The sequence below is a fragment of the Mytilus californianus genome, unplaced genomic scaffold (assembly GCF_021869535.1).
Source record: "Mytilus californianus isolate M0D057914Y unplaced genomic scaffold, xbMytCali1.0.p SCAF_10, whole genome shotgun sequence".
Classification (NCBI taxonomy): Eukaryota; Metazoa; Mollusca; class Bivalvia; order Mytilida; family Mytilidae; genus Mytilus; species Mytilus californianus.
Window position 1 is genome coordinate 76,881,908 of NW_026262582.1, and position 27,255 is coordinate 76,909,162.

The 27,255-nt window shown below is 34.0% G+C and overlaps 1 protein-coding gene and 1 long non-coding RNA gene across 10 annotated transcripts in view; one reads left to right on the top strand and one right to left on the bottom strand.

The window, feature by feature from the left end:
- LOC127718578 (uncharacterized) overlaps window positions 1-23,133 on the top strand; it is a 61,419-nt gene extending 38,286 nt beyond the window's left edge. Inside the window, exon 2 of the long non-coding RNA XR_007989915.1 lies at window positions 22,587-23,133. This is a non-coding gene — a long non-coding RNA (uncharacterized LOC127718578). The remainder of the gene's footprint in view (window positions 1-22,586) is intronic.
- Window positions 1-27,255, bottom strand: part of LOC127718574 (serine/threonine-protein phosphatase 6 regulatory ankyrin repeat subunit C-like) — a 184,171-nt gene that overhangs the window by 102,426 nt on the left and 54,490 nt on the right. For 3 of the 9 annotated variants that reach the window (XM_052224643.1, XM_052224639.1, XM_052224634.1), the window contains exons 5-6: window positions 15,710-17,209; window positions 14,624-15,019 (exon numbers count right to left, since the gene is read on the bottom strand). The exons of 2 other annotated variants lie outside the window; for them this stretch is intronic. In XM_052224643.1, the coding sequence (XP_052080603.1) occupies window positions 14,624-15,019; window positions 15,710-17,209 (1,896 nt within the window). The remainder of the gene's footprint in view (window positions 1-14,623; window positions 15,020-15,709; window positions 17,210-27,255) is intronic. 4 more of the 9 variants (XM_052224635.1, XM_052224637.1, XM_052224636.1 and 1 more) reach the window with 4 other exon arrangements.

A 27,255-nucleotide genomic window follows, 5' to 3' on the forward strand; every position in this document is an offset into this window, starting at 1 on the left:
TTGGGACAGGCGCAACAAATGCGGCGGGGTTAAACATGTTTTTTGAGATCCCAACCCTCCCCCTATACCTCTAGCCAATGTAGAAAAAAAAAACGCACAACAGTACGCACAGTAAAACTCAGTTTAAGAGAAGTCCGAGTCCGATGTCAGAATAGGAAACAAAAGAAAATAAACAAAATGACATGCAATAATACATAAATAACAACAGACTACTAGCAGTTACTGACATGTATTTTTAACTAATTAATACAAATTAAAAAGTATATTTGCCATTGTCTTCTGAGTGAGTGAGTGAGTGAGTGAGTGAGTGGCGGATCCAGAACTTTTCATAAGGAGGGGGGGGGGGGGGGGGGGAGGGCTGACTGACCTAAGGGGGACCCGCTCCAGTCATGCTTCAGTGATTCCCTATATATATCATCTCTTGACCAAAATAGCAAACTTCTTTTGTTTAAGCATATAAAAACTGAATATAAACAAGAATTTTATTTGATGTACCCAAATCTTGATACAAGAAAACTTAAATGCAAATTTAGAATAAGTGATCATTCCCTCGCTATTGAAACTGGAAGATATAAAAATATTCCACGCCCTCAAAGACTTTTTAATAAGTGCAAAGTTCTGGATGATGAATCCCATTTTTTTTAATATGTAAAATAGATGATGATTTAAGACATGTCTTTTTTAATGATTTAAAAACTCAATACAAAGATTTTTCTGATAATAAAATGAAATATATACTAAATCCAACCACTAGTCAGCAAGTGAAATCTTTAGGCTCCTTTATTAAACAGTCTATGGAACTGAGGGCAGGGGGCACTTGAGGTCATTTGTTGTGTTTAATGTTTTAGTTTATTTTTATTTTTTATGTAAATTTTAATGTCATCATTATATTGTTCTTATTACATGTAATTGTCATGCCTTTGGCCCTCTTATGGGTGTAATTTGTGCTTCAATAAAGTATATAATCAACCAAATTTTTCCCTAAAAAGGGGGGCGGGGCAGCCCCCCCTCCCCCCCCCCCCCCCCTGGATCCGCCTATGGTCTTCAATGAACTCACAAAATCCGCAAATTACCGATAATTTCCGTGTATACTTCACGTTTAATTCCCGCCGTATGTTCCGATGACATTTAATTATATATATACTTTATTGCAAAAAGTGAAATCCTGCATGACGGGTTAAAATGCAAACATAATATACACAAGTGACAATTAAGAAACATACAATACATAAAAAAAGTGTTACATGTAAAGAAGTCAAGTTAATATTAATAATATATATATAAGTATATAGATAATTGACCAATATGGACCTTATTTTCGCAATTCCATTGATTGCTTTATATAGCCTACAACACTAGACAAAATATCTTTATTGGGATCTAAAATAGTTTTAAGTTTAGAGTTTGAGTCAAGCTGGTCAAAATTAGGATAATGGGTTTTAATTGCATTTATAAGGGGATTTCTAATATTACCGTTGATTTGGCAAAGAAGGAAAAAGTGTTCCTCATCATCTAAAATTTTACAAACTTTACACACTCTGTGTTCTCCGAGCTTTGAATTTTTTTATATCGACCTATTTCAATTTCCAAGTTATGGTCACTTACACGGAATTTTGTTAAAAGTTGACGACTATTAACACTGTTTAGATTGTGCAAGTAGTCTTCCAGTTTACCATGTTTACTATAAAGGTAAATTTTTGAACTGTTATCGATATTTGAAAGTTTTTCAAGAGTGATTTTATCATACTTTTCTTTAACAATATGTTTAAAAGTTTTTTTAAGTGAAATTTTTATATGTTTATTTAAAAGGTTTATCAAAATCAACACATTCTTCTTCATCAATATTAAATTCTTTAAAAATGTGCTTGGCAAAAGTGTACCAAAGATATATTCCATCTTCAGACATAGACTTATTTACTTTGGAAGCTTCTTTAACAAGAGGGTTTATTTCATGACAGTTAATTCTACAAAAATATAATAAAACTTGAGTTTTTATAAAGGAGTCAAGTGGAAACCGTCCTAACTCAGACTTAGCAGCTATATTACATGAGGTTTTTTTAATTCCAAGAACAGTTTTACAAAATTTATGATGCACTTTCTCAAAGCTGAATCTATCTGTCAAGGATAAAATATCACAGTTAGTTCCATGCATTTTGGCTCTGTTTATGGCTAAAAATTGAGTAATAATCTTCCATAAACCAAATTTCGCTATTATACAAAATTATGGGTTTAATTAGTGAATCAAATAATTTGCATGATAAATCGACAGGGACATGATGAAAATTAGACATATATTTTTTTAGTGAAAATAACGCTTTAAGCGCTTTCTTGGATAGTTCATGTGTGGATCTCTTAAGTCTTCCTTTATTATCAATAATGTTCCCAAGAAAATTATACTCTTTAACTTCAGTTAACTGATTTTGTTTATGAAAAAACATTGACTCGAAAGGATTTCTAGAATGAAAAATTAATTTTAGTAATATTTTTCCAGTTTATTCAAAGCAGATTGTAAACCGTTTTGTGATTCTGATAATATTAAAAGATGATCAGCAAAACCAAGACTTCTTATTGATGTTTCGTCTAAGGACACAGGAGCACACGTCCTATCAAAAATTGAATGGAGATCATTAATAAAGCAATTAAACAATGTGGGGCTCAAACCGTCCCCTTGTTTGACCCCTTTATTTATTTTTAAAAAGTCAGATTGTTTATTATCTATTTTAACTGAAGATTCACAACACTTATATATATATCTTTAATTACTTCAAATATTTTCTTTCCAACATCATCCTTCTTTTATTTGTATAAGAGACCAGCATGCCAAACAGTGTCAAATACACGACGCAAATCAACAAAGCAAGAGTAAAGTTTACTCTTCTTTTTTGTCAAATATTTTATTATCAAAGTTTTTAGAATAAAAATACTATCTGCTGTCCTATGATTATTTCTAAATCCAAATTGATGAACTGAAAATTTTTCTTCGTAGTAAGTTACCACTCTAGAACTAATAACAGCACTAAAAAGTTTAGCAATATGATTTTGAAGAGAAAGTCCCCTAAAGTTATTAATATCTAGCTTGTCTCCAGCTTTATGAATAAGTTTGGTAAAGAATTTTCTCCAATTTGATGGATATTTACCAGAATCAAGAATTAAATTAAAAAGCTTAGTTATAGCTTTATAAGTAACAGCACCACTGTATTTAATAATTTCATTAGAAATTTGATCTGGACCAGAGCTTTTCCCAGTTTTTAATTTTTGTATACATCTATTTACTTCATTGATAGTAAAAGGTTTATCAGTTACCTCATTGAATAACGGTTCATTTGTTTCTTTTAATATATCGGTTTCAATTTTAGCTTTAAGTTCTTTATCATAGTTTCCGGTCTCTCCTTTATGCTTGAAATGATCAATAATTTCTGGGAAACCAGCTTGAAGCTCAATTCTATTATTAGTGGTCTCATATTTTAATGATTTAGTAATTTCCAATATTGTTTAGGGTCTGTATCTCTAAGGGCTGAAAGCTTACTAAAATTTCCTTTTTAAATTGATTTTTCTTTCTTTTTATTAATATTTTACATAGTTTACAGTGACCAAGAGAATTATTTCTTAAATTGAGGTTATAAGGATTTATTCGTAATAATTTGGCTAGATTTGATACAGTTTTCTTTACATCAGCTAATTCTCTATCTTCCCATGGCTTTTTCTTTTTTTTATTTCTTATTAATAATTTTACATGAGCGCATGAGCTAAATATTTTATTTAGTTGAAGTTCTGCTCTCTCAACCCCAGAACAATTTATTTCGAATGGTGTATTTTCATAACCAAGAATTTCATCTCTGGTGCTACTTTCTTCTAAAACAGTATATAATTTTTCCTTAGAAATAGTCTCCCATTTAAATGCCATATCTATCTTACTATATTTTCTATCTATATTCATAGTTTGCATGGATATATTACATTTTAAAAAGACAACAATTTGAGCATGATCAGATAAATATGAAGGGTATAAGATTTGAAAAAAAAACTAACAGAGTTAATAAGGTCCACACTGGTCAAGGCATAGTCAACAATACTACACCCACTGGGTTTAAAACACGTCATATTTCCCAGCATATCACCAATAAAACGACCGTTCAATACTCTTAACTGGGAGGCAATACAGAGATCAATCAACTGCTGGCCTTGCGAATTAAAAACTTTATCTAAAGAATTTCTATCTATATTAAAATCTTGAACATAATCCTCTGGAAGTATATCTTGAAAAGAACTATGCATTTTTTTTCATCTGCAATAAAATCATCATGATTTGCAATTCGAGCATTCAAATCCCCAATTACCAGAACACTACCTTTATCAGACACTTGGGTAATTTCTGTCTCCAATTTTAAGAAATCGTCATCATAGTGGGGAGAATTTACTTGGGGGATGTAAGTGGCACATACAAATAAATCTTTATCAAGGCCAAAAAAGTTCTGGTCTAATCCATAAACAGTTTTTTGATGAAGTTAAATCTTTTAATTCAATTATCCCTTTATGGATTTGGGATTTATAAAGAATAATAATTCCACCACTAAACCGTCAAGAGCGTCTATTCTTTTTTTTCTACATTTTTGAAGAAATGTTTAAAGTATCATCAACACCTTTCCAAGTATCTATGAGAATATTAATATCATACTTCAGACAAGACATGAATTGATCATCTCTGTACTTATCTCCCAAGCCATTTACATTCAAAGATCCTATGGATAAGTTATTAATATTTATATAAATTAATGGTGCAAATTCACATAAGTAGCATGATTTGGTTCTAAGAAAGATAACTCTAAATTTACTGCTTTTCCTATCTAAAGCTAACAATTCCAGATCATAAAAACAAAAGAAAACAATAAACTTCAAGTTTTAAATTGCCTGAATTATGGGATTATGAAAATGAGTCATTATAAAACCGGATGCGGGTACGCGTAGCCTACGAATGCCAATTTGGCTACTCGTCCCCGCATGCGGGGTCGCGCAAACCGCAGTGCCTCAGTTTTAAAAATGACTGGGTATCCGACCCTGACCAGGATTATAATGTTGTGCGTCAGACGAGGGGGGGGGGGGGGTACTTCCTTTATACAAGATGATAGGACATACCGCTGGAATAGGTCACATTTTCCAGCTTGAAAATATGTGGATAGGTGAAGACAGCTAGTCGAAAGATATGATAACATGGATAAGCCATTACTTGTTAATATATGAAAAGCCCGTAATTTTTTCACAGCTGAATAATTTAGTCTCGCCGTAAGTAAACATTATATAAGATCCGAGCAAAGGTGATATTTTCTCAATCTCAATTATGCCGGTGTCCTATAGCCATTTTCCCCACATGCTAATTTTTCCGGGAGGAAGAATATTTCGGTACTGACATGATTTATAACATACTATCTAAAATTGCCTGTTTATAAATTTTGAAATTATACAGAAACTAAGGTTTCAACTCCCTCAGGCAAAGTTGGCCTTTAGATGGATTTGGCTATTTTTTTTTAATCCTATTTGGTTTATAGCTCTTCAACGTTTTCGGTCCTTATACATCCTTGGCTTTCAAATATTTGGCTTTGAGCGTTCCTGATGAAGGTAAATCCAGAAAAGCGCTTCGAACGCATGAAATTTATAACGTGTTGTTTTCAATTTTTTTTGACTGACTGGTGGACACGAAGATCTGTTTGTTTTGTTCACACATTGTTGTCAATATACTAGTAACTAGTTTTTTCCGACTGTCATACCAGTGAGAGGTTTAGCTTGCTATAAAACCAGGATTTATCCATCATTTTCTACATAAGGAAATAACTATACCAAGTCAGGAATATGACAGTTGTTTTCCATTCGTCTGATGTGTTTGTATGACGTTAATTTTCACTGAACTAGTACACATTTTTATTAAAGGGGCCAGCTGAGGACCACCTCCGGGTGCGGGATTTTCTCGCTGCGTTGAAGACCCGTTGGTGGCCTTCGGCTGTTATCTGCTCTTTGGCCGGGTTTTTGACTCTTTGACATATTCCCCATTTCCATTCTCTATGTTATTGAGCTTTTGATTTCGCCAGTTGACAAGGAACTTTCCGTTATGAATTACTTTGGAGTTCGGTATTTTTGATATCTTACTCTTTATAAAGATAAGAAGGTGTGGTATGATTGCCAATGAGACAACTCTCCACAAGACACCAAATAACACAGAAATTAACAACTATGGGTCACCAAACGGCCTTCAACATGCTTTGCATGCTTTTTGCATGCTTTTTGCATGCTTTTTTAATGCTACTATTGTTATTGTTGTTGCATTTTTTTGCTCCCTGTGAAACACGCGAGTTGGCTGCGGTAAAATACAAACCGGGCGGGTCTGTGATAATCTAGAAGACATCAGACTTTGCATCTGTTGCATGCTTTGTTGATGCAACGTTTGTTTTTGTTGATGCTTTTGTTACTTCCTCTGGAACACACGAGTGGGCTACGGTAATCTAGAAACTAAGATGGGCTGCGGTAATCTAGAAAACGATACGATGAGCACCGGAGTATGATCGTTGCTGGGTATTGTGGTCCTGTTGCCAAGTTTTTGAAGGGCTGTAGATTGTATATAGTTGGTATCACTGGTGGTCCTTGTTGATGGTACACAGACTAAGTATTGGTGCACGATAATGAGATGGTTGTTTTGTACAGCTAGCTGACTTTTGGTAGGTTTGTTGCCCGTAGGTAGGATTGTTGACCTTGCCTAAGCAGGTTTAACATTTGTTGGGTGACAGTTGATTGATTTGTTGAATTGGTTGTCGATTTGGAATGTATGCTTTGTTGAGTTGGCCGCTGACTTGATGCACTATGTATGATCTGCTGAGTTGGCTTGTTGAAAATTTGTTAAGTTTCTTAATATGTTGCCATGGTGCACTTTGTATGGTTTGTTGAGAAGGCCCGTTGACGGTTTGCCAAGTTCATCTGTTGAAGTTTTGTTAAGTTGGCCGTTCACTTGGTTTACTATGTCTGGTTTGTTGAATTGGCAGGTTGAAGGTTTGTTGGGGTGGTATTTGATCAGTTTGTTAGATTGGTTGTCGACTTGGTGTGTGCACTGTTTTTTTAGTTTGTTGTCGGTTTGACTTGTATGTTGAGTAAGTAGTGAACAATGCGGGCTGTTGACAGGGTATTGACTTTGTCTGTTGAAGTTTAGCTGAGTTGTAGCGTGACTTGGTTGAGGACTTTATTGACAAATGCATGTTGAAATGCTGTTGTTCCTCAGCGTTTTTTAAGCAGATCTTGTATGACTGAATAATATTATTGTCGAACCTTGGTTATTACATTTTTTTGTAGTTCTGATCCACCTCACTCACGTTTTCACTGGCTAAGTGCTGAACATTATGCGACCGGTTGTCGTCATGAAACCGTAAGACCTGATCTTGACCCTGGTTGTCTGGTTCTCAAACGGTGACAAATTGTGAAGAGAAACAATTTCTGGCTGTATAAAGTTGTTGACTGTGAAGGGACCCGTCCCTATAGGACCTATGCTCCTTTGAATTCATACGTTTGCAGTGTCTGAAAAAAAAACCCACAGATTGAAGTTGGATATGTCATATATTCCCATTCCCTGGACTCGTTCAATGCACATATAAGTTGAACGAAGTTGGTATATTTACTTCTGTATGTCAGCCAACATTTTGTGCAAACGAACAATTTCCTGCTTGGCTTCCCCAGGAGTGTAGGATATTGACGCAAATTGATGTTCAGGTGCACCTAACTCCTCTTCGTATTCTGTTTAAATGTGTTTCAGGCCCAACGTCCCACTTTATTGGGATGTCAGACACTGGCACCAGCAATGCAATTCACCTTCCTGTGGCATATGTGGGATATCATGGTGCATTATATCATCACGTGTTTAAAAGCTTACGTTTCACACGGGGAGAAATCAAATAAGTCTAGAGAATCCTGGGACATCAAAATTATACGGGAATGTCCAGTAATCATGGTAATGGCGGACAAATAGCGAAAAGGTGTATGCTAACCCCAATGTAAGCGAATTACTTCAGAAATAATAAAGAAACTGTTATTTCATTGTATTTTTAGACAAAGAACAGCAAGAAAAGTTTTTTGTTCAAGCACATGTAGCAATGTCATGTAAGGATATCACTAACAGGAATCCTAAAAAAATACTGAATAGCATGACAAACAACATCAACAATTATCGACTGCTACAAAAAACCAGATGCACAAACACGGACAAATAAAACCCGCATGTTGTATTCATCAACTTAAATGCTGTGTATTATGCCGGAAGGTCAATATCAGTATGTCGACGGTTTTCTGTATCTGAAGAAAGAGAGGACAGTTCAGTATTGCAAGTGTTACTCAAAGCGGAAGTTGAACAAAAATCGATGACTTATCAGTAATATTTGTTACATACTGCTAAAGTACTTCTATCAGTAGACTCTTCGTTCGTTCCAAAGCACCAAGTAGATCTGGCCCAAGTCGTTCCGGCCCCATTATAAAATAATGATAATTTCAAAAAAAGTCTGAGAGTTATGTAAAGCATTTGATTCAGGGTAATTTGCACATGAAGAAGTTGTTTTAGTTTCGCTGATATTTATTTATTAGGAACTGATTAGTACTGATGAACAATGACAATAGGCATTAGTAGCTAATTTTGTTATGAAAAGGATTCGGCAAATAAACCAATATTTCTCAATTTGAATAGTTTTAATAACTTTTAAAGAAAAAAAGTATGTGTGCATTAACCCAATTGTTCTTATACCGGTTGAAAAGATTATTAAACTAGAGGCTCTCAAGAGCCTGTGTCGCTCACCTGATTCTACTTTGGTTTTGGAAATCATGTAAAAATAGATTAAAATCATAACAGATACCCTAATAATGAGTGAGGCCAAATTTGGTTTAATATTGGTCCTGTAATTTAATAAAAAATCCTGGTGGCCATCTTGAACAGTAAATCGGCAACAAAGTAGCAACACTTCATCAGCACCTCATAAGAAACATTTATGCCATGTTTTGGTTTCATTCCATTCAGTGCACCTCTAGAAGAAGCATTTGTATGTATTTCCCATAGGGTCTTATGTTAAAGGAAGTCCGCCATTGGCGGCCATCATGGATGAAGGATCAGCTTCAAAGTAACAAAACTTAGTCAGAACCTCATAAGGAACATTCTTGCCATGTTTGGTTTCAATCCATTCAGTATGTGGTTCTCTAAAAGAAGACATTTGTATGTATTGTCCATAGGGTCCTTTGTTAAACATTGTCCCCATCTGGCGGCCATCATGGATGAAGGATCAGCTTCAAAGTAACAACACTTGGTTAGCACCTCAAAAGAAATATGCATGCCATGTTTGGTTTCATTCCATTCAATGGTTCTCTTAAAGAAAACATTTGTATGTATTTCTCATAGGGTCCTATGTTAAACTAAGTCCTCCGCTGGCGGCCATCTTAGATTATGGATCGGCTTCACAGTAACAACACTTGGTCAGCACCTCATAAGGAACATTCATGCCATGTTTGGTTCCATTGCATTCAGTGGTTCTCTAAAAGAAGACATTTGTATGTATTTCCCATAGGCTCCTATGTTAAACTAAGTCTCCCGCTGGCGGCCATCTTGGATGATGGATCAGCTTCAAAGTAACAACACTTGGTCAGCACCTCATAAGGAACATTCATGCCACGTTTGGTTTCATTCCATTCAGTGGTTCTCTAAAAGAAGACGTTTGTATGTATTTCCAATAGGGTCCCATGTTAAACTAAGTCCCCCGCTGGCGGCCGTCTTGGATTATGGATCGGCTTCAAAATACCAACACTCGGTCAGTACCTCATAAGGAACATTCATGCCATGCTTGGTTTCATTTCATTCAGTGGTTCTCTAAAAGAAGACATTTGTATGTATTTCTCATAGGGTCCCATGTTAAACTAAGTCCCCTGCAGGCGGCCATCTTGGATTATGGATCGGCTTCAAAGTAACAACACTCGGTCAGCACCTCATAAGAAACATTCATGCCATGTTTGGTTTCATTCCATTCAGTGGTTCTCTAAAAGAAGACATTTGTATGTATTTCCCATAGGGTCCAATGATAAACTAAGTCCCCTGCTGGCGGCCATCTTGGATTATGGATCGGCTTCATAGTAACAACACTTGGTCAGCACCTCATAAGAAACATTCATGCCATGTTTGGTTTCATTCCATTCAGTGGTTCTCTAAAAGCAGACATTTGTATGTATTTCCCATAGGGTCCCATGTTAAACTAAGTCCCCCGATGGCGGCCATCTTGGATTATGGATCGGCTTCAAAGTAATAACACTCGGTCAGCACCTCATAAGGAACATTCATACCATGTTTGGTTTCATTCCATTCAGTGGTTCTCTAAAAGAAGACATTTGTATGTATTTCCCATAGGGTCCTATGTTAAACTAAGTCCCCCACTGGCGGCCATCTTGGATGATGGATCCGCTACAAAGTTACAACACTTGGTCAGCATCTCATAAGGTTCATTCATGCCATGTTTGGTTTCATTCCATTCAGTGGTTCTCTAGAAAAAGTTCAAAATGTAAAAAGTTAACGCCGACGACGGACGCCAAGTGATGAGAAAAGCTCACTTGGCCCTTCGGGCCAGGTGAGCTAAAAAGAGGCAAAAGATACCAAAGGGACATTCAAACTCATAAGTCTAAAATAAACTGACAAGGCTATGGCTTAAAAAGAAAAAGACCAACAGACAAACAATAGTACACAAAACCCAACATAGAAAACTAAAGACTCAGCAAAACAAACCCACCAAAACTGGGGTAGATCTCAATTGCTTCGGAAAGGCAAGCAGATTCTGCTCCACGTGTGGCACCCGTTGTGTTGCTCATGTAAGTACAAACCCGGTAATAAGTCTAATTCGGTAGGTCACATTCGGGGAAAAAGGGACGGATTGTAGATATTAAGATAGAAGCCATATGAAAAATTGCTGATAAATGTTGACTAATGATTGAACTAACTTCTGTAATATATGTTTTTATTATAAATATGTATACCCAATATTCTTGATATATAACATTATAACTTCTTATAAAATCGTAATCAACATAAATGTTATATACTGCATAATGACCCCTAATCATAAATAGTCAGAAAATGATTTCAATATATTTTAAATTTAAAAAATAATATTCTTCGATCTGAAATATGAATATAAATATTTTACATTAAAAAATAATTTATTTCGATATGAAAACTAAATATAAATATTTTTCATTAAAATGTTATTTATTCCAATATGAAATCTAAATATAAATATCTAAATTATTAAAAACAATAATATTCGAATAAATGTCTCCTCTAAAGAAAATTATATATTTGAATATGCATCAAAGACACAATTTTTTATTGTCCACTTTTGCTATAATTAATAAAAATTCATTTACATTTGAGAACTATGTCAAATACATATAACTTTGATCCTTTGTCAAATTTTTATTTAAATGACGCACGATCGACTTTTAAAAAGAGCCAAATTAACTTGAACCAGACCGAGTTGGGGCTAAATCGACATGAAAGCAATTTTCCACATACTTAATTATTCACAAGGGGCATAACTCTTTTAAAAATAATTAATAGGCATAGATTTTAGAACTTTTCCGAAACATTGCTGATTTTAACCTACGATATACGTTTCATACAAATCTGGCAAGAATTGTACACATCAGAGCGCTAACAATGACATTTTCCATAAAATTAATATTTCCAAAGGCATAACGCTTTTAAAAAAAGTTGAAAAGCACTGATTTTCAAACTTGTACAAGACAGTGCCGATATAAACCTATGATATAAGTGTAATGAAAACCTGACAAATATTCAATGTCCCCTGCAAAATGTCGCTCGGGGGGGGGGGGACGAAAAAAAAAAAATGCAACTCAGTTTACAATATTTTCTGTCTATTTTTAGCTGCTGGTCGCTGACCTTTAACACGGGTTATTCACCTTTTCTCTTTGTTTCATTGTTGAACTTTTCAATTGTAAACCAATGAAGGAATTTTTTATTATCTTAAAGATATTCTGAAATAATAGTCACCTTCAAGATTGACCTAATTAGCCCAAAATCAATAGGCTTCCTTTCCTACCATACATATTTATCAGTAAGTTTTTCGATCAGAGAAGCAGCAAAAGTATAATTTGTCTTTGGTCAACTGAGGTTAAGCGCTTAATTCTTTCTAAAACATGTAGTCAGAATTAAAAGATATCTTTACTTTTTACAATAATACTGCATACACATTTACAAAAATAGCACATAATATTTACAACAATAGCACATAATATTTACAACAATAGCACATACCTGTTTTCAACAATAGCACACACATATTCACAAGAATAGCACATACATATTTACATCAAGAGCATATATATATTTACAACAATAGCACATACATATTTACAACAATAGTATATATATATAGATATATTACATGTATACATATTGCAACAGAAAGACATCCCTATAAAATAGCATATCGTTTTGTAATGGTAAAAGCATATATTATATAAACTGTTATCACAGAGATATGTCTGGCCTTTTTGTAATTTTGATAATGCAAATGTTGAAATTAAAATAGCAATACTTTAACATTTAAGTTATGCAAATATTCAAAGTCGATGAACAAGGTACATGGCTAAACAATCTCCATGGAATGAGATGTGCCAATGCTAATACAACTGCATACCAAATACCATTGACTTATTATAAGTCGTTCCCTTTAAACAAACCTAAACACAAACATTAAAAGTTTCAAAGTCAATGAACCATGATCAGGGGCGGGGCTATATAATCTCAATGCAAAACGATACTTGCAAATGCCAATAAATTTGCATACCAAATATCATTGACTTAACATTAGCAGTTCATCTTAAACTGATCTAATCACAAACTAATACATGTAAACTAAGCAAAAGCTTCAAAGTCAATAGACCATGACTGAGGGGGCGGGGCAAAATATTCTCCATGGAAATGAGATGTGCTAATGCTTATACAACTGAACACCAATTAACATTGGCCTACCACTAATGGTTCCCCTTGAACTGACCTAATCACAAACTAATACATGTTAACTTAGCAAAATTTTCAAATAAAATTGAGAATGGAAATGGGGAATGTGTCAAAGAGACAACAACCCGACCATAGAACAGACAACAGCAGAAGGTCACCAACAGGTCTTCAATGCAGCGATAAAGTCTATAGACCATGACTAAGGGGGCGGAGCCAAATAATCTCCATGGAAATGAGATATGCCAATGCTTATACAACTGCATACCAAATATCATTGACCTACCACTAGTGGTTCCCCATAAATTGACCTTAATTATCACAAACTAATACATGTAAACTATGAAAAGTTTCAAAGTCAATAGACCTTGACTGAGGGGGCAGGGCCAAATAATCTCCATGGTAATAAGATGTGCATATGCTAATTCAACTGCATACCAAATATCATTGACCTACCACTAGTGGTTCACCATGAACTAGACCTAATCACAAACTAATACATTGTTGACGCTGTCACCGACGCCGGAAACAGCATACCTATGTCTCGCTGTTTGACTCCGTCAAGGTGAGACAAAAACTGCATCATAGCTTTATCTAATAAGAGTAAATCAGTAAATAGTAGAATATTGCTTAAATCTTAGTATCAGATTATTTCACATTTAAAAACAGTATCATATCGCTTTACAATGTCAGAATACATCTTAACAACAGTAGCATATAACTTTATAATGTCAAAATACCATATATAAAACTATTTTCATCCTAAAGTTGATATACCATTAAAACATGGACATATCACAAGAATGTGCATTGAGATCTCTGTTTTCAAAATGTTAATAGTGTGTTTTATTGCAGGAACAGCAAATATTTGTCTTCACCTAGAGTGTTTCAATTCAAAAGAACTGCCATATCTGTTGTTATAGATCATGGTAAAATATTTAGCAATTCAAGCCCCCATGAATTATTACTTAATTCCAACAGAAACACAGTCCTGTAAATATACATTGCTTTGTGATTATCAGATGTTTTTGTATCACACATATATAAATAGATCTTTATAAACTAATTACATACTGGACTTTTCCTTTATCAAAGCGACTATACCATTATACTTTTTTTTCTTGGCCATCTTTACGGGTGACATACCATTAGAGTCACGAATATTATAGTCTGCTCCTCTGTCTAATAACATCTTTACTATTTCTGTATGACCATGTTCACAAGATACTTTTACAGGTGACTGCCCCCAGCTGTCACATTTATCACAGTCTGCTCCTCTGTCTAATAATATCTTTACTACTTCTGTATGACCATGTTTACAAGCCTTCATTAAAAGTGACTCATGAAACCAGTTAAATGTATTACAGTCTGCTCCTCTGTCTAATAAAATCTTTACTATTTCCATATGACCATGTTCACAAGCCACCTCCAAGCTGTAACATTCATTACAGTCCGCCTCTCTGTCTAATAACATTTTTACTATTTCTGTATGGCCATGTTCACAAGCCATCACTACAGGTGACTTATCTTTTTCATCACATTCATTACAGTCTGCACCTCTGTCTAATAACATATCTACCATTTCTTTTTGACCATGTTTACAAGCCTTCATTACAAGTGACTCACCATCCCAGTCACATTTATTATAGTCTGCTCCTCTGTCTAATAACATCTTTACTATTTCTGTATGACCATGTTCACAAGCCATGTCTATAGGTGACTGCCCCCAGGTGTCACATTTATCACTGTCCACTCCTCTATCTAACAACATCTTTACTATTTCTGTATGACCTTGTTCACAAGCTTTCATTACAGGTGATTGACCCTTCTTGTCACATTTATTACAGTCTGCTCCTCTGTCTAACAACATCTTTACTATTTCTGTATGACCTTGTTCAAAAGCTTTCATTACTGGTGACTGACCCTTCTTGTCACATTTATTACAGTCTGCTCCTCTGTCTAGCAACATCTTTATTATTTCTGTATGACCTTGTTTACAAGCTTTCATTACAGGTGACTGACCACTCTTGTTACATTTATTATAATCTGCTCCTCTGTCTAACAACATTGTTAATATTTCTGTCCGACCATTTTCACACGCCATCGTTAAAGTTGATTGTCCCAAGCTGTCACATGTATTACAGTCTGCTCCTCTGTCTAACAACATCTTTACTATATCTGTATGACCTTGTTCACAAGCTTTCATTACAGGTGACTTACCCCTCACGTCACATTTATTACAGTCTTCTCCTCTGTCTAACAACACCTTTGTTATTTCTATATGACCTTCTTCACAAGCTTTCATTAACGTTGACTGTTCCTGGCTATAACAATTATCACAATGTCCTCTGTCTAATGACATCTTTCCTTTTTCTGTTAGACCATGTTCATAAGCCTTCATTTCAGTTGGCTGACCATTTTCATCACATTTATAACAGTCTGATCCTCTGTCTAACAACATCTCTACTATTTCCGTATGACTCTGTTCACACGCCCTCATTACAGGTGACTTCTCATATTCATCACATTTGTTACAGTCAACTCCTCTGTCTAACAAAATCTTTACTATTTCCGTATGACCTTGTTCACAAGCTTTCATTACAGGTGACTGACCCCTCCAGTCACATTTATTACAATCTACTCCTCTGTCTAACAAAATCTTTACTATTTCTGTATGACCTTGTTCACAAGCTTTCATTACAGGTGACTGACCCCTCCAGTCACATTTATTACAGTCTACTCCTCTGTCTAATAGCATTTTAACCACTTCTTTATGACCTTGTTCACACCCAATCATGATGGGTGACTGGCCATTATGGGAACACCTGTTTACATCAACACCATGATTACAACACCACTCTATCAAAGATATATCTCCTATATAACAATAATGTAATAAAGCAGTATCATAGGTATCATCCTCAACTTCAACCCTCACATAAAAAGGTTGATTATATGGTTTATCAAAGATATTTGCCAGCTGTCTCTGGTGAGATACATTCAGGGTTTTCAGATAGGAGAGAAGTTTCTGTCTGAACTGAGGTATCTTCATATTGATGTTATCAAATACATCTTCTACTTTTCCCTTTGACCAGTCATCAATCATTCTCTGTATGTACAGGTGATGATACTTTAGTGGTATAATAGTAATAAACTTGTCCATGTCCTCCTTTCTTTCTAATAAAAATCGTTCCTTGATCAAACCAATGTCTGCGTTCTTTATCAAGCAAGGGATTATTTTGCATCCAAAGTAGTAAGCTAAAAAGTCAAATATTTTATCATGTATAGTCCTGTAAACGTTTCGTTCTTTTTTTATGAATGTATTTGTAAGTGAGTTTAGTTCATTTTGTAAAACAAGTCTAGATGTTCCTCTATCTAATTGACATGACTCACACGTGTTCTCGATGATAGTTTTGGCTACTTCATTCACTTCTCCTGTCAAGATTTCTTCATTCAACTCGTTGTTAAACATGACACATAAAGCCAAAGCACAGTATTTAGTGTGATACCCTTTCTTCAGTAGCTTGTCAATCTCTACTTCATAAACTGAAAATGGATTCTGGAAAAAATCTGAAACATTAAGTTTAGGACTATCATGGTACAATTGACATAAAAGTGGAAAACAGTCATATAAATTATAATAGTCAACAATCTCAGAGGCTTTTGCTTTGAGATACAACCTAGCTATTGAATGCTTTTCGGTTGTTGACAAACAAATGCTTTCTGATAACATGTTACATACACATGACTTGAAAACTGATAAAGAATCAAACTGTTCATCTTGGTACACTTGTAACTGACAAGCTGTGAGTATTTTTGTATGTTTTTGATCAAGAATCTGCTTTATATCCTCCATAACTGGTTCCCAACTTTTAATGTCACTCTTGTCAACTGAAAAGTTTACACATAAATCATCAATAACAAACAATGTTTTCTGATTTGGATTGTTAAACCTAACAATGTCACTTGGCTCTGTCACAAGAAGAACATCGTACCCCTCTTCTGCCAATTGTAGAGCTGTATGTCGAAGAGTGGATGTTTTTCCCACACCAAAACTAGCAGTAATAGCAACACAACTGTTTTCCTGTATACATTTGAATACATGCTGGGCAGCTCTTGTGTTTATGAACATCTCTTCATCATGGTCCTTCCAGGCTTTAAGTGTATTGTTAATTCTAACTGAAATAAAAAAAAATTGAGGAATATTTCATCATAACTGACAAAGAAATGTCCAGATACAATAGATAGTCATTGCATTACATAATTGGTCTCTATAGTACAGATTTGATATAGTATTGAGGAACTACAGTTTGGTGTAAATTATGCCCTTTGGCCCCTTAAATATATAATACTGTGAAAGCACTTTTATTCGTGGGTATCAATTTTCGTGGTTTGAGCAAAAGTTACATGTTCGTGTGTTCTTAAATTCGTGGATTTTAGTTTTCTGAAAAACAAAATTGAGTGCAGAATTTGAAGCCCTCAGAAACGAAGATTCTAGAAACTTTTAATGATTTCGGAAATAAGCTGATTCATCAATGCTTACAAATTGTCTAAAATTGCAGGACATTGCAAAATAAACATTTGACTTGGATGGAGAGTTGTCTCATTGGCACTCATACCACATCTTCTTATATCTATTGTAATTGTTGCAAACATGTAATCAGAAGTGATGACACTAATTAACCCGAGATCGAAAGATCAACAGATTAGCGATCATCAAAGGTGTAAATTGGGCAACAAATATGTCAACTAAAAAAAACAGTTTCTTAAAATGTGCTACAAATGTACTTTGAATTGTAGAATTAATTCTTATGAAATAAATAGCAAACTGAATATGAAATTATTATTATTTTTTTCAATTATGATCACTTCAAAAGATTGAATCAGTAAAATCCTGTCTGAAGTTGTATATACATATGTTTAAAGTACATTGTGCGCTTACTGATATTCGATGAATTCTCTTAATTATATGGCAGTATCCATGTATATATATATATATTAGAGGGGAGAACAAAAATTTGCTTCCGCAAATTTGCAGATTTAACATTGTTGTGCTGATATTTAGAGTAATTATGTATATATATATATATAGAATTCTATAAAAAGGACCAACCAGCAAATTTACTATGTACCGGATCGTCTAGAATAGACGATACTGTGCAGATAAGGAAAAAAATTATATAAGTCTAGAGATTTGCACAACGATACTAATATAAGATGGTATTATACGAAGATGTTGTTAATAAATCGTGTTGACAAATATTTCGGCTTAACAAATAGCCTTCTTCAGTGTCAATTATTTTAACAATACTGATTATATGTATAAAAATAGCTCAATAATACAGGTAAGTTTTGGTCTATTGATTTAATCCAAAATCCTGAACATCATAATATAAAACAAAACTCAATACTCAAATATACGTGACTGTGTATATTTACATCCCAAAATGAGTGAAAAATAAAACTTAGTATTTTTCATTGATGCCGTTTGGATGATGTACATTTAGTTCCTTTATCCAAAAGCTTTCCCGAACCTGTCGCTGGGCATCACTCAAGTGAATGTTCTGTTCAATCACTAGGATCTTCATGCGGTTAAAGTCATCAAGTGTGTGACCAGACTGTCTGAAATGCTGAGAAACTGGGAGAAGTGGCTTCTTAGAGATATCACTCCTATGGCCATTGAGGCGTTTGTGGAAAGGCTGCTTTATATATATATATAAAGTCTCTGATTGATTGTATAATAAAAACTATAACACAATTTTCCATACGTTTCGGCCATTTTGGCCTTCTTCATTGGAATAAATTACAACATCGAAACAACAATTACATCGCTTGGATACATTACGTTATAATTACTACTATGACGTTCATTTGCCCCGTTTTTTCTCTATAAATATTTTCACTATGGTTCATACATTGTGTTGAGTCCATCAGGCTCTAAAGTTTTTAATTTTTTTTATCCAAAAGGCTTCTTTAGTTCTTCTGTAAATTTCTGTTCCAAATATTCTTTCTATTGCGGTGACTTTTAAATTTTTCATCGAATGATTATGTTGAATGAAGTGGTTTGCTACTGGATCGTCTGTTTTGTGTGTTCTAATTTTTGAAAAGTTTAAAAGCATCCGTTGATATAGTGTATCACCTGTTTGTCCTACATATATAAGTTTTTCGCATTTAGTACAGTAAATTGCATATACTACGCCCATGGATTTACAGTTTATTTGTCCCTGAATGGTATATTCTTTTCCGGTGTTATCACAAAATACCTTGGTCTCATTAATGTGTGAGCATAATGCACAATTTTTTCCGCATGGTCCACAGCCATTAGTTTGTTTATAAAATAATAAATTGTGCTTCTTGTGCTGGTTACCATGTTTCAGTTAAATCGATTTATGACAAAAATTGGTACCCCACGAATAAAAATACTTTCACAGTATTATAAAGTTATTAAATAAAACTATTCATATATTACATATATATAAACAAACAAATTGATAACAACTGTCATATTCCTGACTTGGTACAGGCATTTTCTTATGTAGAAAATGGTGGATTAATAGTCCGTTTCTATGTATGTTGGTGTTTGTTTTTGCAGCAGTTCAGTGTTTATGTTGTTCCCTTGTTTTCCTCTTATAGTTGATGTGTTTCCCTCGGTTTTGGTTTATGACCCGGATTTGTTTCAGTTAAATCGATATATGCATAAATCTATTTATCTGAAACAAATCCGGGTCACAAACAGCAATAGTCATAAATCGATTTAACTGAAACAAACCCTGGTCACAAACCAAAACCGAGGGAAACACATCAACTATAAGAGGAAAAAAAAGGGAACTGAAGACACTGAACTGCTGCAAAAACAAATGCCAACATACAAAGAAACGGACTATCAATCCACCATTTTCTACATAAGAAAATGCCTGTACCAAGTCAGGAATATGACAGTTGTTATCAATTTGTTTGATGTGTTTGAGCTTTTGATTTTGCCATTTGCTTAGGGACTTTCCGTTTAGAATTTTCCTCAGAGTTCGGTATTTTTGTTATTTTACTTTTTGATAACAACTGCCATATTCCTGACTTGGTACAGGACATTTTAAGAAAAAAATATTGGTTGAACCTGGTTTTATGGTTAGCCAAACCTCCCGCTTATATGGCAATATACCGCTAAAATGACAACACTACGTGACAGGAATACATAACAACTAAACGCAAGAACACTCAGAACAGAGACATACATAAATAAATAATATTATAGTGCATTACAACATGTAAACCACAGAATAACAATGGACACCTCTCGTTCAAAACTATACGGAGACCTTTCCATGTCTTGATTTAGACAACAGATGTTATATTTCGTTGGACACTTAAATTCGAGGATAAAACCATCCACGAAAACCACAAATATTGGTACCCCACGAATAAAAATACTTTCACAGTATTATAAAGTTATTAAATAAAACTATTAATGTTTGCAGAAGATGAAAATGGTAACCCCTTTGCAGTGCAACCTAATGATGCCATACCCAGAGATGTAATAGTAGAAAATTAATCAATTGCAAGATGAAGGATTGTCCTTTCAAGACAGCATTGCAAATTTTCTGAGAAGATTATTTCCAGAAGGTTATGAACCATATCTGTTCCGTAAAGACACACCAGAGTCGTATTTGGACATGCTAAGAAATATAGAGACCTAGTTCAAAAACTAAAACAAGAGGGTAGAGACTTTACATACTATCTGTATATACCTGAAGAGGATCCAGCAAAAAAACAATATTCATTATGAAAGAGGTGACCATAACCAGATTTTGAAGTGAATAGCAACATCCACTAGAGAGTGTAATAAACAGCTGCGCCATGAGCGCATGATACGCCCGTCGTCTTGTGTGTGAATTTTTATGCAATAAGCATAAATAGTTTCTGACATACGGCGTGACATGGGAAAACCCCCCTTTTTTTTTTACAAAAAACTCAATATCTATAAAATAAAATTTTAAATCAAAACCAAAAAGTATACAGATCTTTAGATTAATATAACTAAGAAGTGTGTAAAATTTTAAGCAATAATCATAAATCGTTTTTGAGATACGGCGAGACATGTGAAAACACCCCTTTTAAAAAAAAAAATCAATATCTCAAAAATAACATTTTGAATCAAAACCAAAAAGTATACAGATCTTTAGATTAATATAACTAAGAAGTGTGTAAAATTTTAAGCAATAATCATAAATCATTTTTGAGATATGGCGCGACATGTGAAAAACCCCTCCCCCTTTTTTTACAAAATACTCAATAACTCAAAAATAAAATTTTGAATCAAAACCAAAAAGTATACAGATCTTAAGGTTAATATAACTAAGAAGTGTGTAAAGTTTTAAACAATAATCATAAACTGTTTTTGAGATACGGCGCGACATGTGAAAAACCCCTCCCCCTTTTTAACAAAATACTCAATAACTCAAAAATAAAATTTTGAATCATCACCAAAAAGTATACAGATCTTAAGATTAATATAACTAAGAAGTGTGTAAAGTTTTAAGCAATAATCATAAATTGTTTTTGAGATACGGCGCGACATGTGAAAAAAAAACACACACCTGTTTTAGTTACTAAGTCCCGTAACTCAAAAAGTTTTAATCTTATTTTCACCAAAATGTATACAGATCGTTTGACCATCATAAGAAACAACTATGTTAAGTTTCATGAAATTTGGATAAGTCATTCTCAAGTTACGGTGCGACATGTTTATGCCAGACAGACAGACGGACGGACAGACGGACAGACAGACGGACGGACGCCGGACATTTGTATAACATAATACGTCCCGTCAAAAATTTGACGGGCGTATAAAAATGCATCGCTGGTTTCTGAAGCTTTTGACAAAGTAATATTGAATAAAAACACTAGCTTGACTCATACAGCCCTTACTGGTCAAAGACCGCAGTCTGTTGAGGATGCAGAAAAAATATTATTATCATATCAAGTTGCAGTTAGCATGGAACAAAATAACTTTGACGAAGAAGCAGAATATGTTCGTTCCATTGCTGGATGGCATGAAGCATCAGATGGACGTGGCCTAAGTCAATTCCAAAGATCAAAGTATAACTATCAGATGCTGAACTACATCATTGACAATTTCATTCCATGGCACAGAGAGAATTACAACTTCATGTATATAGATATCAACAGGTACTTATATATTTGAAATTAATAATGGATAGTGTGTTGAACTTGATACCATGATAAAAAAGCATTCTGAGAGTATTGCATGGCAATACATAGTCCCCTACCGGTTGAAAATTCATTGTACTGGAACAAAATGCTAACTTGATTTTTAACTTGTCATGGTGTAAACTATATAGCAAATATCAAGTCAATATCTTCAAGCATGACGAAAAAAAGTGTGGAAAACTGATTATTTAAGGTAGATCATCGGTATATATTTTTTGAGATAGAATTTTCTTATACTTTGCCAAAATGAAGATTTTAATATGCTTTTTTCAAAAATGTAATAAAAAGTATGGGTCACCGTGCTATTTTTCAAGCTATGAGTCGTTGAAAGTTGCCTAAATCTGGTTAGATTGTTCATGAAAAAAAACATTTGTATGCATAAAAAGAAATCTATGATATAGGATTTTGAAATAAATAGTGAGAAGATAGGTTTTATAACATGTTTTAAGAAAATAAAAAGAAAAAATGGTGTCACCGAACTTGTTTTCTTGCTACAAGTAAAAATAAAAAATTTCCCTATCAAGCCAGTGTAATTTTTTACTAAAAGAGTTATCTCCCCTTAAATGGCTTAGTTGAAAAAAATGATTCCAAAACACAAAATTTAATATATGTTGGAATATTTTGAATAATACAATAAATCACCAAGTTTTCTTTAAATAAATAAACAGTGTGACAAATAAATTGCAAATCTGTCTCCTAATTTGCAGATTTGGGCAAATAACTAGACCGATTGTGTACTGCGATTGTACAATCCAAGATGGCGGTATACCATGAATCTACCTTAAGTGAATTTTTGAAGTCCAAGGACCATAACTCTGCACAAAATCATCAGACCGGTACAAAATTCGAACTTGATCTGTAACTTGCCATGATAAAACTATATACCAATTATCAAATCAATATCTTCAAGCATGACGAAAAAAAGTGTGGAAAACTGATTATTTAAGTGAATTTTTCGAAATCCAAGGAATATAACTCTGCACAAAATGATCAGACCGGAACAAAATTCGAACTTGATCTGTAACTTGTCATGATAAAACTATATATCAATTATCAAATCAATATCTTCAAGCATGCAGAAAAAAGTGCGGAAAACAGATTATTTGAGTGAATTTTCTAAGTCCAAGGACTATAACTCTGCACAAAATCATCAGAACGGAACAAAATTCAACCTGATCTGTAACTTGTCATGATAAAACAATACATTAAATATCAAATCAATATCTTCAAGCACGAAAAAAAAAGTGTGGGAAACTGATTTGCCGGACTGACGGATGGACAGACAGACAGACAGACAGACAGACAGAGAGACAGACAGACAGACAGACGGATTGCAAACCTAAAGTCCCCTTCGACTTCGTCAGTAGGGGACTAAAAAGAAGTAACATTACCATTAAAACAGACTGACTGCAATTTGATCTTAAGCACAAAGTATATTGTGCAACTATTTAAGCGAAAAAAGTAGCATCTCAGTAATGGCAATATTCAGAATGATATTACAGAAGGTGCTTATGTAAATGAATGTTATTTATGGGTCTATATGACATGCTATCTGGGTCCTACCAATTACACAACTTGTTTCGAAAAATGAATATTAACAAGAGGCTAATGAGAGCCTGATATCGCTCACCAGTCTGTAAGATCAGTTTCTGGCACTTGACTTATTTGTAGATCTTACTGTGCTGAACAATTTTGTCATTTACACTTTCTCTCTTTCTATAATAGTATTAAAGATAATACATAACCCAAAACTGTAAAATTTTCTAAAAATTAACTATTTCTGGACAGTAACCCAACAATAAGTTGTCCTATTGGTTTGAAGATTACTTGACAGGTAGATCTAAACCTGTTTAACACTTTCACCTATGTCAGCTTTGCTCTTACTGCTTTAGTTTTTGAGATGAAAGCCAAAAACTTCATTTGCCCCTATGTTCGATTTTTAGAAACTGCCACCCTGTTTATGAATGGATATAATCCCCGAATACAATCTATAAACTAGATACCCTAAGGAACATTCAATTCAAATTTTTAAGTATTTGGCAAAGTAGTTTCAGAGAAGAAGATTTTTGAAAAAGTAATTGGACTTCCACAAAAAATGTAAAAAAAAAAACGTTTTAAGGGTAATAACTCCTCAAGGGGTCAATTGACTATTTTGATCATGTTGACTTATTTGTATTTCTTACTTAGCTGAACAATTATTGCCATTTATACTTTCTCTCTATCTATTATAATATTAAAGAAAATAACCAAAAACAGTAAAATTTAATAAAATCAACTATTTCCAACAGTAGCCCAAAAATGGGTTGTCCAACTCGTCTGAAAATTTCATAACAGATAGATCATGACAACCCATTTATCACTTTAACTCTCTTTCACTTTTGCTCTAACTGCTGTAGTTTTTGAGATATAAGCCAAAAACTGATTTTGTCCCCTATGTTCTATCTTTTGCCATGACGGCCATGTTTGTTGATGGATCAAAACTTCGGATACAATTTATAAACTAGATACCATAAGGAACATTCAGTTAAAGTTTGGAAGTATTTGGCCTAGTAGTTTCAGAGAAGAAGATTTTTGAAAAAGTAATAGACTTGCATGAAAAAATGTAAAAAATAAACATTTCAAGGGCAAGTCTATTACTTAAGGAGTCAATTGACTATTTTGATCATTTGACTTATTTGTAGATCTCACTTAGCTAACATTTTTGACATTTATACTTTCTCTCTATCTATTATAATATTAAGGATAATAACCAAAAACAGTAAAATTTTATAAAAATATACTATTTCGGACAGTAACCCTACAATGGGTGGTCCAATTGGTCTGAAAATTTCATAGCAGATAGATCTTGACTTATTCATCACTTTAACTCCTTGTCACTTTTGCTCTAACTGCTATCGTTTTTGAGATAAAAGCCAAAAACTGCATTTGACCCCTATGATCTATTTTTAGCCATGGCAGCCAAGTTTATTAATGGATCAAAACTTCGGATATAATTTATAAACCAGTTACCCTAAGGAACATTCAGTTAAAGTTTAAAAGTATTAGGCCCAGTAGTTTCAGGGGAGAAGATTTTTAAATGTTAGCAAACATGATGAACAAATTGTGTAAAATTGTCTTTAAAGGGCAATAACTCCTTAAGGGGTCAATTGACAATTTTGGTCATAGAAACTTTTTTTTAGATCTTACTTAACTGAACATTTTTTACAGTTTATCTTTATCTTCAATAATATTCAAGATAACCAAAAACTGCAAAATTTCCTTAAAATTACCAATTTAGTGGCAGCAACCCAACAATGGGTTGTTCCATTCGTCTGAAAATTTCAGGGCTGATAGATCTTGGCTTATTGAACATTTTTACCCCATGTCAGATTTGCTCTAAATGCTTTAGTTTTTGAGATATGAGCCAAAAACTGCATTTGACCCCTATGATCTATTTTTAGCCATGGCAGCCAAGTTTATTAATGGATCAAAACTTCGGATATAATTTATAAACCAGTTACCCTAAGGAACATTCAGTTAAAGTTTAAAAGTATTAGGCCCAGTAGTTTCAGGGTAGAAGATTTTTAAATGTTAGCAAACATGATGAACAAATTGTGTAAAATTGTCTTTAAAGGGCAATAACTCCTTAAGGGGTCAATTGACAATTTTGGTCATAGAAACTTTTTTTTAGATCTTACTTAACTGAACATTTTTTACAGTTTATCTTTATCTTCAATAATATTCAAGATAACCAAAAACTGCAAAATTTCCTTAAAATTACCAATTTAGTGGCAGCAACCCAACAATGGGTTGTTCCATTCGTCTGAAAATTTCAGGGCTGATAGATCTTGGCTTATTGAACATTTTTACCCCATGTCAGATTTGCTCTAAATGCTTTAGTTTTTGAGATATGAGCCAAAAACTGCATTTGACCCCTATGTTCTATTTTTAGCCATGGCGGCCATGTTTGTTGATGGATCAAAACTTCGGATACATTTTATAAACTAGATACACTAAGGAACATTCAGTTAAAGTTTGAAGGTATTTGGCCCAGTAGTTTCAGAGGGGAAGATTGTTGAAATAGTTTACAACGACGACAGACGACGGACGCCAAGTGATGGCATAAGCTCACATGGGGCCTGAAGGGCCCCGGTAAGCTAAAACTGCATTCACATAGATGTAGTATTGTAATTTCATTCATTCATAAATATTTATATAGTTCAAGAGTTCATGAACGTGTTTTGTTGATAGACATAGCAGATAAGGGCGCGTCGTTTCGCAATATGTATTTGTGTTGATTAGTTAGCTCGAGCATTATATTAAAGGATGTTAACCAGTACACATGGCTTGTCTCTTAGTTAATATATATAGGCTACCAACGTTACATTGGCGACGAGGATAAAAGAGTTGGAAATGGAGAAAAATGTATTTTATGGATTTATTAATTAGTGACACTGATAATTAAACCATGGCTGCATCTTTACCAATTTTTCCGAGTTTTCCGGTACATGAGAACAATGCTGAAATAAGGTGGCGTAAATGGATAAGTAGACAAGAAAATTTATTCATCGGTTTAAACATAAAGGATAGCAAAAGACAAAGAGTACTATTGTTGCATTACGCTGGAGAAGATGTAAACGAAGTCTTTGATACCCTTGACAATACAGGAGAAGACTTTGCTGCCGCTAAACACAAGTTAACAGATTACTTTGCTCCCAAGAAGAATACAGAATACGAAATTTACAAATTTAGGCAAGCCAAACAGACATCTGATGAAACTATCGACAGTTTTCACACAAGATTACGCCAGCTAGCTGTAAACTGTGAATTTACTGAAACATCTAAAGAAGTGAAATCGCAAATAATCCAAGGTTGTCATTCAACGAGACTAAGACGAAAGGCTCTCCAGGAAGACACGACCCTTGAAGGATTAATTTCATCAGCTAGAGCATTAGAACTTTCTGAAAAACAGGCAACGGAAATTGAACAATCAGACAAACAATCCGCAAATGCTGTGAGAA